Here is an 18,830-nt window from a genome sequence, read left to right as displayed (position 1 = left end):
ATCCCACAGGATAAGGTTAGAAATTAACAAATCAGATTTTATAAAACTAGAAAGCCATCTTAGAAATTACTTAGTTTAGATTTGTCTCATTGATTATGTCAGAAGTGTTATCAGTGGTACCGTCTGAAAAATAAACACAGACGTGTAATACATTAAAGGAAAAACCTCAATAAATAAGAGTATGACTGCAGATTCTTCCACACGAGTACACTGCGTGGTACAGTTAAGCTCTGTGGCCTGTATAAACTGCTGAGCCCGCCCAGTTGACTCTGATATTATAGTAGGGTTGCAGTGTATAAACCCCGCATTACAAAGCTGAATGCACATTTGAGACTTCCACATTATTTGTGCACGTGTTTTACTTTAAGATTACAAGTAGAGTTGGTTTGCAGTAAGTGTTGTTGACTGTGGAGGTCAGCATTGTGCCTCGCAGTATACAGTCTGCACAGCCGTACAGCTTCAGTAGAAGAACAAAACTTTATTGAGAAAATAGACATTCAATCATACTGTCAGAATGCTTGGTGCATTCAATACCAAGCATTTCATTGTAAGAAGATTGTAACAAAAGAAACAAATGCAAGAAACCTTCAGGGTCTGCTATACAATTGGAGTAAATCTGAAATGTCTAAATAATAGTTTGCTAATTTTGTTTAACTATTTTCAATAGTTGTCAAATCTAATATGATATAAAAGGGGGGTTATCTTTTAGGCCAAATAATTTTGTGAATATGATATTTTGCTAAAATGTTAATCAAGTTAAGTATGTAAATTTAATCTGCAGAGAATTTGGGATTATTACAAATGAGTAATATGTTTGTTAAATATATCTAAAGGTTATTTTGTAAATCAAATTTTAAAGAAGTTAAATGAAAATAATCTATAAATACTTACAGTTAATACATAATATGTTCAGTGGTTTGTAAAAGTGTTTCCTTTGTTTTTATTCCGCCGACAGTGCTGCGGTCCTCCCAACCAGAAGGTGGCGGTAGTGCACCAAAACCAACCGCAGTAAAAACACCCGAAGAAGAAGAAGAAGAAGAAGCCTGATCATGCTATATTTCTCAGAATGGTAACCGGCGTTATGTTATAAATGTTCTAATTATCCAGTGTTATTTAAGATAACATTACACCCACAGTGGAGGGGAATGTCCACATGTCGCCTTACATTGACCGCTGATGTGTAAAAGCAGTAAAGTGGCTAAACTGTAGCCAGCGTTAGCATGTAGCTCGTCGGTTAGCATTAAACCTGTCAACAACTTATTGTTTTCATCATATTCGGTCATTTAGCGACGCAGTGAGAGTTAGTTCAGCCATCAGGTGTGACAGCGACAGGGTCGAGCTCGTAACTGTGTCCCATTGAAGTCAGTTTGTGGCCTGTGTTTGATATATTGTGGTGTGTTTAATGTCAGGGGACCCAAGTGAAAGATGTCATCATTAAGCCTGACGCTCCCAACAATCTGCTGCTGGACAAACATGCAGACTACATCGCTGCCTACGGCTCCAAGAAGGATGACTACGTGAGTTTATACGTGTTTTCTTCTATCGTAGACACATATGTGCGCTTACTTTTGCTTGTTTGAGCTCTGGGGGAAACTAACAGCCGACAGCAGTGGGGAGAAAACCCCCTTTTTCTGTGTCTACAGGTCCGTAAAGAAATGTTTTTTCCCCCCCCAGTTTGTTGTGGAGGAACTCGATCCTCTCCACACAGCACCCTTTGTGATGAGCTGGTACACCCACTGGGAGCCAGGCTTTGTCAGCAGACATCAGTGGCCGACTTCACTGCTGCTCCTGTTGCTGAATCGGAGCAAATCCCTGCAGCCAGACGCCGAAATGTTATTTTAAGTCATTAAAAAAAAAGATTTGTATTTGTGAATCACAAATTTATTTAGGAATATGCAACATATAAATTGACACAGAGTTCCTCCTGATGGGTAGAAAACGTAGGTGATAATGCAGGAGAGCCCCCCCTTATCATTTGAGTTGATATTTTGTTTTAGTGGTGCATCAAATGAGGAATGACTCAAGTAGTGAATTTGGGGCATCCATAGGGGCAGCCCACCCCCCGGGTCCACCTCCAGTGTGTGTGGCTAACCTTCACAGGCCTCTGTTGGAGCGGTGGATTGAGGTTACAAACCAAACATGTATTTTGTTCTGATTGAAGAGCTGCTGGATAAAAAGTTTCAGTTTATTTGTGCTCCACATGTGTTTTATCTTGAGATTGTAAGTAGACTTGGTTTTCAGTAAGTGTCATTGACTGTGGAGGTCAGCATTATACATTGCAGTACACAGTCTGCATAGATGTACAGTGTCAGTATCCAGGTGGAAACCAGAGTACCAACCTCAATACACCAGAAGAAAAAACAAAAGAACAAATTAAACTACTAATATTTCTTGAACAAAGTGTATTTTTTTCCCCCCAAGAAAGTTGGATGTTTTTTTGTTATTGTTGTGTTTGTTTTGTGAAAGATGTTTTACCACATTTATTTGAAAATCCCTTTATAATATCTAATGACTAAATCTGCTTTCGGGGGCAGAAAGCAGTAAGATGGCAGATATTACCTAATAAGTCTCATTGTAATAATGGTATAATTTCTATTTTATAGATGTAAATATTACATTACAGATATTACATATCTCCAGTCAGCAACCTGAAATGTATTTATTGTTATGTGTGAATAGAAAATGGTTTTAACTTTAAATATCTGTGCTTATACCATATTCTGATGGTCATAAAGCTGCTGCTTTCACTCTGCATCTAACTGTTTATATAAAGCTTTTATTTTATTCCTGTAAACAAAGTTCAAGAATTCCACAATCATATTCTTTTAATACATAACCCTTTTCTATGGACTGTACAGTAAACAGGTCGTGCTCTCCTGTTCATTGATGTCCGGTTTGTGTTCAGGAGTACACGCTGTCGGAGTACCTGCGGATGAGCGGGATCTACTGGGGGCTGACAGTAATGGACCTGATGGGGCAGCTGCCCCGGATGAACCGGCAGGAGATCATAGACTTCATCAAAGCCTGTCAGCACGAGTGTGGGGGCATCAGCGCCAGCATCGGACACGACCCCCACCTGCTCTACACCCTCAGCGCAGTCCAGGTGACTCTTAAGACAGTCGACGTGACATTTGATCATTTTGATCCTGGATGATGCACAGGACTGTGAAATAAATGTGGTGCTCATCTGTTTCCTCTGAATCTCTCTTATTGTCGTTTTCTAGCAATTCCTCTGTTTAATACTTTATATTTTACTCTCTTGAGAAGCCGTATAGCTGAAGTGATTAAAGTGATATTTCTATTTATCATCAAAACGTTTCAGTTTGTGTGTTAGCTGTTTGTAAATCAGATAGATTTGCTCTGCAACCTTTGTGTTTTTTATTTTGGATTCTTTCAGATTCCTCTTGAAATCAATGAAACAAGGTGGAAACACTACCTCTCTTGTCCACAGGGGCCGCCAGAATTAACAAAAAAATAAAGAAAATTCCTTGTTGCAGCTTTAATTTGTGTATTTTTATAAAATCTCTTCGTCAGATCCTGTGCTTGTATGACAATGTGGATGCCCTTGATGTGGACAAAGTGGTGGAGTACATCAAAGGATTGCAGCAGGAAGACGGCTCCTTTGCAGGGGACAAATGGGGTGAGCAAGATGTCCTCTGAAACACTGTATGCTTGTATATATTTGTACAAATATACAACTATTTGTCATACAGGGCTTGTAGCTAAAATACCAGTAAAAAAGTATTGTACTCATTTATTTAAATTCTAGTTTGGTTTCAATATAATATTAAAATAGTAAATTGTGTTATTTTATAATTACAGGAGAAATAGACACGAGATTTTCCTTCTGTGCTGTTGCTACACTTGCATTACTGGTATGTATATCATGTACACTGTTTGTCAAGTTTTTGTCTTTACTCAACATTTTATTTACACTTTATAATTCATATATAATCTGAAGATGGCTTTCTTCCTTCCAAGGGCAAGATGGACACAATCAATGTTGACAAAGCTGTAGAGTTCGTCTTGTCCTGTATGAACTTTGACGGAGGTTTTGGCTGCAGACCTGGTTCAGAGTCTCATGCTGGTCAGGTGAGTCCGCTGATGTACTCACACAGTCAAAGACGATCGCTGTTGGAGTTCCTGTTCTTTCATTTCTTTTTAAACAAAAGCAAAAACAGCTTAAACTGAAGGTAAAACTGAAGAAATCCGATGTTAAGTTGCTAGTTTCCACATAAAAGTTCAGACAGTTTAATTATTATTCACACCTCACAAATGTGAGGCTGCAGGCTGGTCTCATGGGAGGGAGTCTGACTCATAACTGAGAGGTTGTCAATCCCCGAAACTAACAGGATGAAATGTTCTCGCTCTGGAAGGTGGCTGCTATCACATTTACACCCCTCTTGAGCAGTGACATGTGTTAAAATCCTTCTCAAATGCAGTTTCTCAAGTCTTTTCTGCCTTCTGTCTGTCAGATTTACTGCTGCACTGGTTTCCTGTCGCTCACCGGTCAGCTGCACCAGGTGAACGCCGACCTGCTGGGCTGGTGGCTCTGTGAGAGGCAGCTGCCGTCCGGAGGCCTCAATGGACGGCCGGAGAAGGTTTGGGCTTTGTACTGCGAAATGTATTGCAACATTGTCATTGTTTAACCTTTTTAAATGTCTAAAACATTGTTTGGATTAATGAAGTTGAGTACGTAAAGTTGAATTTCAGTCTCGCATTTAAATGTTTTTTTTTGTGAAAGATGTATTGTATTTTATCATGCTGAAACAACCACAAAATGAAACCGATGGAACCAATAAAATAGGTCTTAAATTACATTAAATTGCAGTCTTAAATGTAAACCTCTTAAAAATGTTAAAGGACACAGTTATAATCGCCTCACAAAGTCTGCCATGTTTCTACAGTAGCCTAGAACGGGCTGTCATTTAAGTTCCCTATGTGCTCTGTAGTGTGTATTTATCATCATCAGTTAACATTCAACAACACTTGTCCCTCGTGTTTGTTGTGGCCACAGTTCATCAGCTGCTTGCAGAGCCTTAATTTCACCGGTTGTACCTCCAGAATAGCAACAAGAAGCAGCCAACTAAAACATCAAATAAATCCTAGTTTACTTGAACTTCCCCCAAGCTACTGCAAAGGCACTGAAGCCAAGACTTTAATTACCGCAGATGTTCCAATTACTGACCCAACTCTTTGTCTCATCCAGCTCCCAGACGTGTGCTACTCGTGGTGGGTTTTGGCGTCGCTGAAAATCATCGGCAGGATCCACTGGATCGACAAGGCCAAGCTGCGAACGTTTATTCTGGCCTGTCAAGACGAGGAGACCGGAGGTTTTGCTGACAGACCGGGAGACATGGTGAGCTGTCAAACACCGCTAACACCCTCATTCTGAGATGGAAAGGGGGAAACGTGTTAGAGCGAAATCCACTGTACATTTACTGTCAGGTTCTCTACTGCACTGCTCAGCTCGCATTCACTGTCACACTCTGCCACACACTCACTATGCCACTCACCATCCACAATGGGAAATCAAAAAGCTGAGTATTTTTTCAACCAGTGAAAAGGTATATTATAGATGAAAGTTGTCTTGCAGTAGATACACAGGGACCGTCTTACGTCTGGGACTAGTATTTAATGAGTTTCAGAAATGCTGTGTATGGAAAAGATAAAGCTCATTATTTCAGTTCTTTTACTGAAAATGAAATATTATCAACAGAAAACCCAAGGAATCACAAAACCTAGCTATGAATTATGTAAATAGTGTATTCAATTTCAACATTCCTAGTTTCATATAAACTTTATAAACTCTTGCCAGTGCTGCAAGATGCAAATAGCAGAGAGGATCTTTATTATTAAGGAGTGAGAGAGATCATCTTTTTATTATTATTTATTATTAACCTCATTTTGATGTCTTCTCTATGATGAACATCTTCATACTGTATGTTTGCATCACTTAAAGCTGCTGTTAGATTCTCTGTTGCAATCTGTCCTTACAACCTTAGTGGAGTCTCTCTCTCTCTCTCTCTCTCTCTCTCTTTCTCTCTCTCTCTCTGCAGGTGGATCCGTTCCACACTCTGTTCGGAGTTGCCGGTCTCTCGCTTCTCGGAGACGAACAGATCAAGCCGGTGAATCCCGTTCTGTGCATGCCTGAGGATGTTCTTCAGAGGGTCAATCTGCAGCCTGATCTCCTCAGCTAGCCCCCCCATCGTCCCACCGCACGCACACGCACACACCGACAACATCTGCCCTGCTGAACGCCATTCAGCCGCACCCTGACTACCAGGGCTCGAGGCTGGGAGCAGAGAGAGGACCACCGCACATCTTAGTGTTAGCTGAAGTCTACAGACGCATTTTAGACGCAGGATTTGGTCTCCACTCACAAGGACTTTCTGTCTTTGAACCCCTCAACCTCTCATTATGTCATCATGTCACTTATGTTGGTTTTACAGCAAGAGAACAGTTTGAGAAAGAGATGTTTTGAAGTGTAACCTTTGTTGCAAAAGCCAAGAAATCATTAAAGAACATTCCTTAACTTTTTGACTAACTCACTATGTCAGTTTGTCTTAAGGAAAATGTGGAAGTCAGTTACTTATCTCTTCTCATTCTCTCATCACCCTTTTTCAGCTTGCCAACTAGCCAAGGAAGTATTACTGTAATTCATTATTGGCAATGGACAGGGGCATTGATTAATGTGCGTTTGAGCTTGAAACAGAATAATTATGTGTGGAACAGACATAAACGATGGAGTCTGATCTGTGATTTCAATGCAGTTTTGGACCTTGAGCCTGTTTTAAAGACACCACATCACTTTTTTTTTTCTCATTTTGTTGAAGGGTATCAACCTTTTTCATGCACCTACTATTTCAAATAAAATAACTTCCACGTTTGAAAAGTTGGAGCATGTGAAGGGCAAACTATCCTCGTCCTGTTTACACTCGTGCAATCTTACCAACACTGTTCTAATAGGCCCCGAAACTGGAGACGCAACACAGGACTTGTTGCAAACAAAAAATCTTATGCATGTCAATGCATTAAATAACATCAGTTTACAGTACAGAAAGATACTGTTTTTAGTACGAACATTTCAACTACACTATTTATTTGAATCCATGTTACTCAATCCAGCTTCGTTATGCAGCTGTGGGCAGACACACTGTGCATAAAACTATTTCCAGTCTTATGTTTTGATGTTTGATGTCTGATCTTTGTGTTGCTGCACTCTTGTTGTCTTACTGAATACACATTGTATCTGTTGTTAGATAACTTCAGTGTGTTGACATTGTTACAGATTGTAAATAAATGAGGTTGGACCCAATTTAGGTGACTGGTAATTAATGTATTAATTGACATTGTTGCAAAATGAATGCAAAGTCATTACTTAAACAAAATGCTGTATCGTGACCATAAAGTTTAAATCACAGTTGAACAAATTGTTCAACCACTGGGTCTTTGGGTTGTGTGGGCAGCTTTAATCCAAAAAGCTGCTTACTGTTGCACAACTGCAGCCTATAATCAGGCACTCCTTGACAAATAACATATTTTGGTGATTGAAATCGAACATAATTGTAAATATGTAAACACAGCCTAGGATACGGAACATAAAGCACAGTATTTTGTAAATGTTTCCCCTCAACTTAATTAATGTAGTTCATTCCATTCAATTAGTTTTTGCACTTAAGGAGTTTAATGCCTGGTGCATTTTCAACAGTTGTCATTAGGAAATGTCAGCTGGTGACTCTTTAAACCTTGTGTTAACACCATATCCCTATAAACACATGCCCACAATGCAGAGGAAAGCTACAAGAAGATATCACAGTGTTGTCAGCTTGCAGTTTCCACAGTGTCAAATGTAATTAAGAGATGGCAGTTGAGGGAAACTGTGGAGGTCAAGAGGAAATCTGGAAGACTAAGAAAACTCTAAAACCCCAATGTGATTGCAAAAAGCCTGCAGGAAGAGAGTTCAGAGCTGCTTGCACAAATAAACCTTTCATGGAAGAGTCAGTAGATAAAAGAGTACCTACATCCACTCCATGAAATCCAAAATCAGAAGTATGCAACACAGCATTTTACAAAACACTTGAAAGCAGATTTTCATGTCTCAAAGTGTTAGCGAATTGTTATTCAGCAAATAAAACTTGAGGAATCTAACCTGGTTCATTTTTGTCACAGTATATCAACAGATCACTCCCACTGAGATTTTCTGAAGGACTAAATGGAGAAAAAGGCAGATGCCCAGCTGGTTGACACAGTGGATCAAGCTGTTTGTTTGCTGCATGTATTTGCTTGTAGGATTTTTTTTAAATTAGCACTTCCAGTATTTACTGTCTTGTTAGATTCGTATGTGTTGGTAACTTGATGGTTAATATGTCTCATAAAAGCGTGGATGGCCAAAACAAAATATAAAAACCAGCTTGCGTGGAAAAACCTGAGAAAGACAAAATTCCCAATCAGGATTTAATCAGTAGCTGCCACTAGATGTCAGCCTTACCATTCAAAATGCATTCACTGTATGTAGATGCCCTCACATACGGTAAGAGTTAATTTGTCACCAAGGATCCTGGTGCTCCTGGAGGACTGTTAATGATGTGACTGCAAGCAAAACATTTAATTACAGGTTTTAGGCTTTGAAATGAATGTCTCATATATAAAGTCAGACGGAGACTGATGAAAAAACCTGTATGGAAAGTGTAACTGTGAGGTACTTGTAGCCTATATTTAGGTTACCTGAAACACTTTTACATTTTATCATGCACATCACACCCATACATATTTATGCCAGAGAGGCTGTGATAATAACGCTGGCTCTCCAGAAATGCCGCAACTGATACAGTATGAGATATTGTGCTCCATAGCCGTGGCAGATTGTAATAATGTAGCAGTGTAAAGATTGATTTACTCCGCCTGAGTAATTAGAGGCACGTAATTCTCTCCTACCTGTTTTCCTCCATGTAATAAAGATAAAGACTCCCCCTGCAACGTACAGCCTGATAAGAAAATGACACTCTACCTGGAATAATTTCTAACAATGACTTTGATAAAATGTCAGTCTACTGATGATGGATAACACTAAATATGTGGAACATCATTATCTCCAAGCACTAATTGCTGCATCACGATAGAGGGAGACGCCGTTTAATATTCTGATGCACTTCTGGATTCCTGAGTCGCTTTGTGGTCGTAGTTTAGATTTGACTTTATAACCAGAAATATCAGCAGTCATTTCACACACAGGATTTGGTTCAGGCCCCTGTTTTGTGATTGCTGTGGTAGTTTCGAAGGCAGTCGTATTCCAGGGAGCTGGCCTGTGCCACCCTGGCCAACCCTGTGGCCCTGCCCCTTTTCCTGCTACATGCATTTTTCATTATGTGATATTCTCAGTGCAGTGTGGACCTGCAAAATATATACTGGCAGCCCTGTGAGTTTTGTATTTATTTGCTTATTTATTAAGTCGATGGGGGAGCAGTAAGCTGTGGGCCCCTGGTGTCTGGGCAGAGACAAACACGCTGGTTGTTAGGCTACTGAGAAACCCCACCGGCTCTCATTAGTGAGGAAGAGAAAGATGAAGAGAAAGACAGAAGGTGGGAGAGAGGAAAAAAGAAAAGTGGGAATGAGCGATGGAGGCAGACAGCGAGGAAACCAGAGAGAGGAAAAGAAGCAGAAAGACAGATGGATGGATCACAGCTTTCACCTCTCAGTCTTGTTTGTTTGCAGGGAAAGCCTCAACCCATTTTTCCATCCTCTCCTTTCTCAGTCCTGTCACCCTCTTGTTATCTCTCAGCACAAAATACTGAGGATTAGTCAAGGCCACAGGGGCTGGAGCCAAATGCTGCTGATCCACAGGCGCAGCAGACAATCACTTCATAAATGTTTAATTAAACCACTGCAGTGTTGTATGTGAGTGTACAGATGACTCACGAGTTTTGTTGGAAAATGGAAGCGCTTTTAAAAAAGTCTACCCTAGAGATTTGGTGTTTCACCCAGTTTGTGGTTATTATCAGGGACGCAGTGTGACATGTTGATATGTTTTGCCCCCAACAGCTCTGCAAGATCTGATTTCATGGAAGACCTGTGTTTGGAGAAAGTTTATTTTCACTGAATTCCTCACTTCACTGCAGAGTTTTTTTGTTTTTTTTTTACCCATCAAGTTGCTGCAGTTTCGGTTGACAGAGCAGTGTTGGTGGAGTTGCTTTGGTCAAAGTTCTGCTCTCCTCTGACACACCTGTCACACATTCAGGTGTCAACATAGACGTACAGCGCTTTGGTAAAAGTGGGGAAATATCAGTTGATGTCTAAAATCTCACAACAAAACTCCACGAAGCTAAGGTTCAGCAACGGTCTCGTTGAAGACGGACAAAACTTTTATACTTATATTGCCCTAAAATAATAAATTGATCTCTGAGATGTGCTGAGGCCACATGGGCCTTCTCTCTGTTGGAGAAAACATGGTTAAATATGCAGCTCATGTCAAGGAAGACGATTATTTTACATCTGAGCTAAGAGAATTTACTTTCAAGGAATAATTCAGCATTTCAGGAAATAATGGTTCTTTGCTTTCTGGCAGAAGTTAGACGAGCGCAAGGTCAGGCTAAAGTTTCCAGAGCAAACACCCCATTTTCCCTCTTTGGCTGAGCTGCCCCGTCTAGAGAGAAAAAACATAAATTTTTGCTGTTGTGGCTGCATAAATACGAGTTGCCCAAATTTGCTAATTTAGACCAAATTAAAATCGACTAAAACCAGATTTTCAGTATAAAATATTGATGAAAAAACTGCTTAATGCCAAAAAAACAGAAAAAAGAAAACACTTAACACAGAACAAACATAAAATGAGAGATTGATATAAGCAGGCATAATATGATATAGTTTACATAAGTTGATAGAATATGAAAGTGTTTGAAGATATGTTCTGATCTGAAATGTAATTTAAGATGATCAAAAACTAAAATCTGCTGCCCTTGTGTGAGGGCCCCGGGTACATCTTTTGAAGTTGTGGAAATGAAACTTCAAATGAAAGTAGTGTCTGTATATAGAGGCAGTTGACCTTTACTAGCCTGGTGTGGCTACACGTCTTGGCAAATAAATACAGATCTTAATTAGATGTGCAGTCTCGATTTTATGGACGAAATCTTTTGGAAAACCCACCGGGTTGCCCTTGAGTGAGTTCAAAGCTGGCACATAACCCCCGGTAAAACATCAGTGTGTTGTTTTTACACTTTGGTTTTTGTACGGATTAAACAAACTAAATATAACGTGTGAATTGACAAGTTTTAGAAGTGCTTGTAGACATTTTTACTTCAACAAAGTCAGGCTAGCTGTTTCAAGGTTTCTGTCTGTTGAAAGGAAGTTTTTCCTTGCCACTGTCACCAAGTGATTGCTCATGGTGGGAATTGTTGGGTCTCTGTACATTTCTTATAACGAGTACAGTCTAGACTATTTAAAAAGTGTCCTGAGATAAATTCTGTTATGATTTGGGGCTATAAAAATAAAACTAAAATTAATATTTAATATACAAACATGAAAGTGGGATCAGTCTTCTCACTTTACTTTCGACAAGAAATCAAATATGTGTCTTGATCACATGGTTTTTTATTCGGATCCCAATGTGAGTCCATTATACAATATTTATTTTTTATTTTTGTAGCTGTGCAGTGAACACAGCTACATAAACTGACAATGCAAATTAGTACCTTAAATATGGTTGACAGTAGAAACAAGACTCCGCATCATATATACATACTTCTATACTTACACTACAAGTTTCCTTTGATGGGTTTAAATTGTGTTTATAGTATAGTGTCTAGTAAGTATTATGTATAGCATTTGAATCTGAAGCTTTAGGGTCTAGACAGCATGTATTATTATGTATTATTAGTTATGGTTCACCTGCAAAATACTGCTTAAAAATATGTAGAATTACTAAGAGAAATGTGTCTTTTTTTCAATACAGACAGAAGGATGATTGTAAAGATATGATTGCAGATATGCACTTGAGAAGATTAGAGTGGGAAGATACAGCAAATATTCACCAATAGAAAAATAAAGACAACATATGAGAGGAAAGCTTCAGCAAAAACTGAAAAATATAACCCATATCTTACGTTTTAGACAGGAGTAATATTTCATATGACAGTATAAATATTATTGCTGGAGTAAACAGTGATACTGCTCTTGATATAACTACAGCCCCTCCATTAGCTTATTGCTGCTGAGATCAATAGTGAGTCTAGAAATGATAGTGTAACACTGGGAGCATGATGAGCCCGTACAGACTCACTGATAGATTTTTGTATTTAGTGTTGAGGGATATTTGGTGTAACAGCAGTGTCAGAACAAAAATCACTGCTGAGCTTTGTGGAGGTGTCATGGACCAAATTCAGTTAGTTAGTTTATTCTTTATTCGCCACCACATGGATATAAGGCCCCAGAAATTCATAAATAAATGTAATAATGTTATAAATGTGCGTGGTTTTTTGCCTTTATTTGACGGGATAGCTTGAGATAGACAGGCAGGCAGTAAACAGAGGGTTGTTTTCTGTTGCCTTCATGTTGAACTGAAGTTATAGGCTACAACAAGAAATCTGAGGCACTCAGTGATTTAAAGAGCCTTTAATATCTCATGGCTATTTACTCATAGTTAGAAAACATCCCTGCGTATTGACCGATACCAACTGTTATGGTTTGGGGTTTTCTTTAGTTAATTACTGTTTTATTTTGTAATTCTCCTCCTCTTGTGTCTTGTTTATTCACTTCAATCCCCCTATCTTGGTCTGTTATCCCTCCAGTTTTAATGATCTGCCCCACCCTGTTTATTTTCACCTGTGTCTTGTTATCCTTCCCCTCACCTGTGTATTTGTCTTTGTATTCCCTTTATTTGAATTACATAAAATCACCAAAATCATCCTGCTTCCAGTGCTGCTTTGCCTTTGAGTCCTGATTTTCCTGAATTATGGCCAAAGATTTTACTGCTATAGAATCGGGCTGTAAGGATAACATTAAAGTCCTTTATAAACTGCAATACCTCATGTGGTTTACAGACTTGAGAGTCCATGTGGCTGTTTTATATTGGGAGAACAAAGTGTGAACTTAAAGCAATCCTGGCTGAACGTAAAACCTGCTATAAGAACTGGCAACCCCCAATAACCCCATAGCTTTACACTGCAAAGAGGCTGACCGTGGCAGTTGAAATTCTTCAAATATATCAGGCATAGACCGTAAAGAAAACTCAATAAGGGGTGGAGATTAAAGATTAAAAAAGACTCTTACAAAGATCATTATTTTGGATTGAAAGCCTTAAAACTTGGTTTGAATGGAGAATTTGACTTTTCTGTAACTGTCTCATGTTGTTTTTTGTTTTTTGGGGCATCCTTTGAATATGTCATGTGCCGTCTTGCCTGGAAGTACTGAAAAGATGTTTTGTATAAAACTCTCTATTTGTCCTGACTTTGTGTGGGACTTTTGATGTGTGGTTTCCTCTGCTGAACATGGTCTGTAATGTGACTACTTGCCAACAAGTAGGCTATAAGAAACAACCCAAAGGCAACCATATTTAATTTGCCCTGATAAAGCCTGAATGGCTGAAACATGTAGCCTGTTGCTGTGAGTAAATAGCCACGAGATATTGAAGGCTTTTTAAATCACTCTTGAGGGAAGGTTGAGATTGTATCTGTTTACAAGGTCGAGTGTAGAACTTTATGACTTTCTGTTATTTATTTAGCTCTTCTAGAGAGCTATTCTTTCCCACTCTGAGTTGTGATTTAGAGGATGAGATGCAAAGTGATTTCTTTTCTCAATTATGTCAGAGATTGAATTACTTTATAGACCTATTGTAGGTCTCCTATTGTGAGTATGAATGTGATGGATGTATGTTGATGTGAGTAAAAAATTAATGGAGGGAGTAGCTGCTGTGACTGTACAATATAATGGGATTCAAATGAATAATAGACACAAACATAGACATCCAAGACTCTACATATACATTTTTTTTAATAATCACCCGTTCAGAATCATTAATCTGAATGAAGAACATTTTACTAAAACGAATCTTATCAGATAATGATACCAGATTATGTGACTTCTTTCTGTTCTTATAATCACTAGGAGGCAGTAAAGCACAAATGTTGCATTGACCTGAGGGCAAAACCAGATTTTTATCCCCTCAGGTTATTTATTTCAGTTCTAGTTCAACTTCCAATATGAATATAAACAAATATTGTGTTTTAAGATGAAACCATTAGACACATTAACAAAATGACACAACGTGCGAAAAGGATACGTGGTAATTAGATTTCAAGTTCTGTTTCTTTTCAGTGGCAGGAGACACAAGTCTGTCATATTGAGTCAAAATAATTCATCCTGGTAAGCCTTTTTGGAAGCAGAGAGGAACATGGGACAAGAGCTTATCCTCTGTCTTCTGTAGCTGGAGGCAATCAGCGAGTGCATCCTCTGTACGGAGTCTGAAATGTTCCACTTGTGTGAAAGTGCTGCTTGAGTTACACTTTATTCAGGTCAGAGCGAGACTATACCTGTTCTAGAAAGCGACTATTAGATTACTACTAAATTTTAAATAGTTCATTAAAAGGTAATAAAGAACTTAGTTACACGAGAGTGAAAATGAAAACTGCCAAAGTCAGATTATTTGTGTGTTTTCATTTTGGTCCCTGTAGATAATTTGATCGTTTACTGAATTTGGAGCAGTTTTTGTTTTGTTATTTACATATTGTAGTGCTATATTACTACACCAGTATATATGCAGTGTAAGGTACAAGCCAAGCAGATGTTCTGTAGTGTGTGCAGAAGGAAATAAGATGTCATATTTCACACACTCACTACCAACTTGTTTGTTCAAATCAATAATCAGTAATTAACTCAAGTAAATTACAGCAATTATTAGATAAAAGGTAATGTAAAATCTGTAGTTTAAAGGTAGAAAGGCTGAGGTTGACTTTGGTTTCTTTGGCTCAACAAAAGAAGCGAGTCCATGGACGAGTTGAGAACTCAAAGTTAGTTCAGACGTGTCTGTAATAGCAGCAGGACAAAGAGGATTTAACGGTGTGGATGTTTTTAGACCTCAGAGATTATAACTAAATAAGTAACTTAAAGAGAGTTTTGGTGAGTTTTACAAATATGGAATATAGCTATTAGAAATACATCTAAGAAACATCTACAAACATCTTTATGCTTAATTCCCCAGTTCCTATCCTTTTCTCTAACGTTGGTTTTTCTTTCAATGAAAGTTTAAGAAAATTAAAATGTTTAAAGGACCCGTGTGTAGGATTTAGTGACATCTAGTGGTGAAGTTGCAGATTGCTACCAAATAAAACTGCGTTGAAGTGTGAAGGAGAAACTACACTGCGAAAAACACACAAAAGGCCCCATCTAGTAGCCCGTGTTTGGTTTGTCTCTTCTGGGCTACTGTAGAAACATGGCGGTTCAACATGGCAGACTCCTTGGAAGGCGTGCCGTGGCATCTGTAGATAGAACGGGGCTCATTCTGAAGTAACAAAAACGCAGCGATTCCTATTTTCAGGTGATTAAACACTTATATTACATATTATATTCCATTTCTGCCAATAAATCCTCCTGAATGTTGCACACTGGACCTTTAACTGTAACTCCAATAAACTTCCCTCTCTGTCAATCTCTTTGTCTTCCAGTACAGAACATTCTCATTCACACTCTGTCTCCCGTCCAGACTGACAGACTGTGAAGAGCAGCTTGTCTCCGTCAGCTGGGAACCTCCACCGCTGTCTTTGTGTGTGCGTCTGTCAGCAGAGGAGGAGGATTTCAGGGAGCAGTGAGGGCATCATCGCTCAGGCATCCTCTTACTGGGCTCACTGGACTAAAGCCTGGGAACCAGACCAACGATGACCATTCTCATCAAGCAAAATGAACCCAGGTACTCTGATACTGACACCAGAGCCCTGATTCACAGCGTGGTGTCCAGTATTTTGAGACAAAAGCTCGGAGAGAAAAAGTCTGTACCTGAACTGTTTCCACTGTGCACATTATTTTATTCTTCACTGCTGAGAGAAAAATCCTTTGATAATAATAACAACACAGTTCACCCGTCTCTCTGTTCTCCAGCATTTTCACACCTTTCTCCTTATTAATTAGAGAATATACTTTGAGATTGCACACATTGCAGTTGTAAACAGATTAATGGTTTGAACTTTTAATCTTTTTTTCCCTTTCTTTTTAGCACATAAGGCATCCAAAGCGTCTCTGTGAACATTTTATTTTGTTCTGTATTCAGATGTTTCTGGTCTCTGCTGGTAGCGTTTGATCAGATGTTGTTTCTGGAAGAAGCTCTCTGAAAAGGAGAATGAGTCAATTATGTGATGTGTTATTTTGATAAAGCTTATAGTTAGTTATGCTGCAATAGGCCAAGACTGCCAGGGGACTTCCCATGATGCACTGAGCTCCTCTCTCCTCCTCTACTAACTTACTAACTTAACTTCTTCCCCAGAGCTTTTGTGCTTTCTTGTCTCGCCGGTTCCTAAAGATCATGGTTGCACTGCTATCATCATCATTATTATTATTAGTCATATTTATACTATTACAGTTGTTATTGTTACTATTATTGTTGCAGTACATCTCTCTCTGTCTTTAGACCTGCTCTATATAAAATGTGTCCTGAGATAACTTCTGTTATGATTTGGTGCTGTGGAAATAAAACTGACTGGAAATTCATGTGATATATATATATAAAAAAAACAGTTAACCATTGTCAAGCAACAATTTACCTGTGAAAAAATATCAGTTTTAAAAGATATTAAGATGATGAACCTAGTTAACATTATACCGACTAAACATGTTAGCATGCTGATGTTAGCATTTAGCTCCAAGCACTGTGCCCCACACTCTCAATTCACAATAAATCCAGTTAATTTTGTTCTCGTTGGAAAAGTGGCTTTATTAAGTGTAATCAAAGTAATAAAAGTATGAATAATAAAAAAGTTCTGCACCTGACTAAAGATTTTCTTAGTAAACTAGTTGTCATTAGTTCAAGTTAACAAATAAACCTTCACTCGCTAGACCAGGTTCCAGTGCTCATCCTCTTCCACTCGCAGTGTAAACCAACCATCCTCTGTTCTTCGAGTTCACAGTCCGGGTACACTCAGCTAACAGGACCACTAAATAAATAATGGCAGCTAGTACAGTTAGCATACTTAGCTCGTACCTAAGTGCAACCAGCCGACTAAGAGAAGTGGGTCGACTCAGATTCCTCTCAGCGACAGTGTAGTTGACAATTAGAGGACAGTCCTAATAAAAAAACCTTGATTTTTGAGGGTGTTGTTAATGGACACACTAATGGATTTGAATATCAAATCCTTACTTTTTTTAGTAACAGTCCAAAGTCGCGCGCATATTGTGTAATTTCCTGTTAGTGTGAAACATTAAAGTTTGGTGATTCTTATCAGAATCATAAATTGTTTACGCAAACGTTCCACATTCAAAATGGCCTGTGTTTGGAAACCCAAAAAAGAACAGTGAAAGTTCGCAGAGTCAAATACAGAAACACCAAAAAAAGAAAATACTATAAAAATATATAAATATATTTGTTTTTAAAACCAGAAGAGCTGTAAAGAAGAATACTTTTACAGTTAGTGTCTAGGAGGCATATATGTTATTGTTATTATACAGTTAGTATCAGGCAGGAAACTGGGACATAGCATTGTTTTTCAGATGGGTAAAGGAAGTAAACTTCACACATGTGCAGCTCGAGATATATATATATTTTTTTATCTTGAAGGCTTTCCGGAGCCTGAACCCTCCTGATTTTATCACATCCAAAAAAGGTGACGGGGTATCATCCACAGTCTCTTAATCATCCAGAGGAAATTTCAAATGCACGGGCTGCAGATGACCTTGACTTTATCTTTTTGAGCGGGGTGCTCACTCCTGAGAATTTAATCCCTGATTAAGAGTTTGAGGATTACTTTTTTTCATGCTCTGTTTGAAAAGCTTTAAAAGAAGAGAGACAGAGAGAGAGAAAGAGGGAGATTTGGTGATAACCCCCGATAGAGGTATTGATTTGGTGAGAGGACCTGCTTCACACCTGGCAAGAAGTTTAATCAATGTGCCGACAGCTAATCAAAAGAAGTGAGGTGTACCGGCGGCCTGTGGTTACCAGCTTAGAAGGTTTATGTGTGCATGTGTGTGCCTCTTTCCACCTGCAAGGGTTTGTACCTCCATGGATTCTTGCTTGTTTTCGTTCCAGTAATTACAGATGGTGTATATGAAATATATTTTGTGTCGGGGGGAAAAACTCAGATTGGTTTCTTTCTTTTGCAAACAAGAGTGATATGTTGAAGAATTTCTATTTACTCAAGGTGTCATGTCATCCGGCAGGAAGGCAGACTGCAGCTGAACTCAATTACAGGCTCCCATACAGACAGGAAAAACTCAAAGGCAGCAACTGAATAACACGATGGAGAAGACAGACAGGATGTTTGCTGGGGTACTATCGCTTTTTCTGATGATTTTTAACAGTTTTTATAAAAGAAATATACAGAAAATCAGCATCATAAACCAGGTAGTTTCAAAAATATATATAAAAAAATAAATATACCAAAGAAAGTTAACTTGAAATCTGTTGCCTGGTTGGTTGTGGGGCCATGCCTTGTGTTCGTGTCCTTGGTATCTTTAAATGGGCTTATACCATTTATTCAAACCTTTTCTAACATGTGATAAAGGCTGTTTCGTCAGGAAACTTTTAGCAAGGTGTAAAAACTGAAACATCCTTTCAGGTGTGTCCTCTCTGCATTCACACAACTTGAACTGTTGGACAATGAACTGTCAACATATCAGGGTCTAATTCTATAACTGAG

General features: G+C 38.7%; 1 protein-coding gene across 1 annotated transcript; it reads left to right on the top strand.

Annotated features, from left to right (window-relative positions):
* The first annotated feature begins 982 nt into the window (after positions 1-982).
* Positions 983-7,318, top strand: rabggtb (Rab geranylgeranyltransferase subunit beta). Its single transcript, XM_051423295.1, has 9 exons — positions 983-1,069; positions 1,410-1,517; positions 2,906-3,103; positions 3,535-3,640; positions 3,823-3,875; positions 3,982-4,092; positions 4,476-4,601; positions 5,210-5,359; positions 6,060-7,318. The coding sequence occupies exons 1-9, from the start codon at positions 1,067-1,069 to the stop codon at positions 6,198-6,200; spliced, it is 996 nt and encodes a 331-aa protein (XP_051279255.1). The 5' UTR covers positions 983-1,066; the 3' UTR covers positions 6,201-7,318.
* The last annotated feature ends 11,512 nt before the right edge of the window (positions 7,319-18,830 follow it).

The sequence above is a fragment of the Dicentrarchus labrax genome, unplaced genomic scaffold (genome assembly GCF_905237075.1).
Source record: "Dicentrarchus labrax unplaced genomic scaffold, dlabrax2021, whole genome shotgun sequence".
Classification (NCBI taxonomy): Eukaryota; Metazoa; Chordata; class Actinopteri; family Moronidae; genus Dicentrarchus; species Dicentrarchus labrax.
This window is presented reverse-complemented; position numbering and strand designations above follow the sequence as displayed.

Excerpts from the sequence above, each read along its gene's own strand:
- rabggtb (XM_051423295.1), top strand. Across the intron at positions 3,876-3,981 it reads TTGCTACACTTGCATTACTG|GGCAAGATGGACACAATCAA; the intron begins GTATGTATATCA and ends CTTCCTTCCAAG. Across the intron at positions 5,360-6,059 it reads CTGACAGACCGGGAGACATG|GTGGATCCGTTCCACACTCT; the intron begins GTGAGCTGTCAA and ends CTCTCTCTGCAG.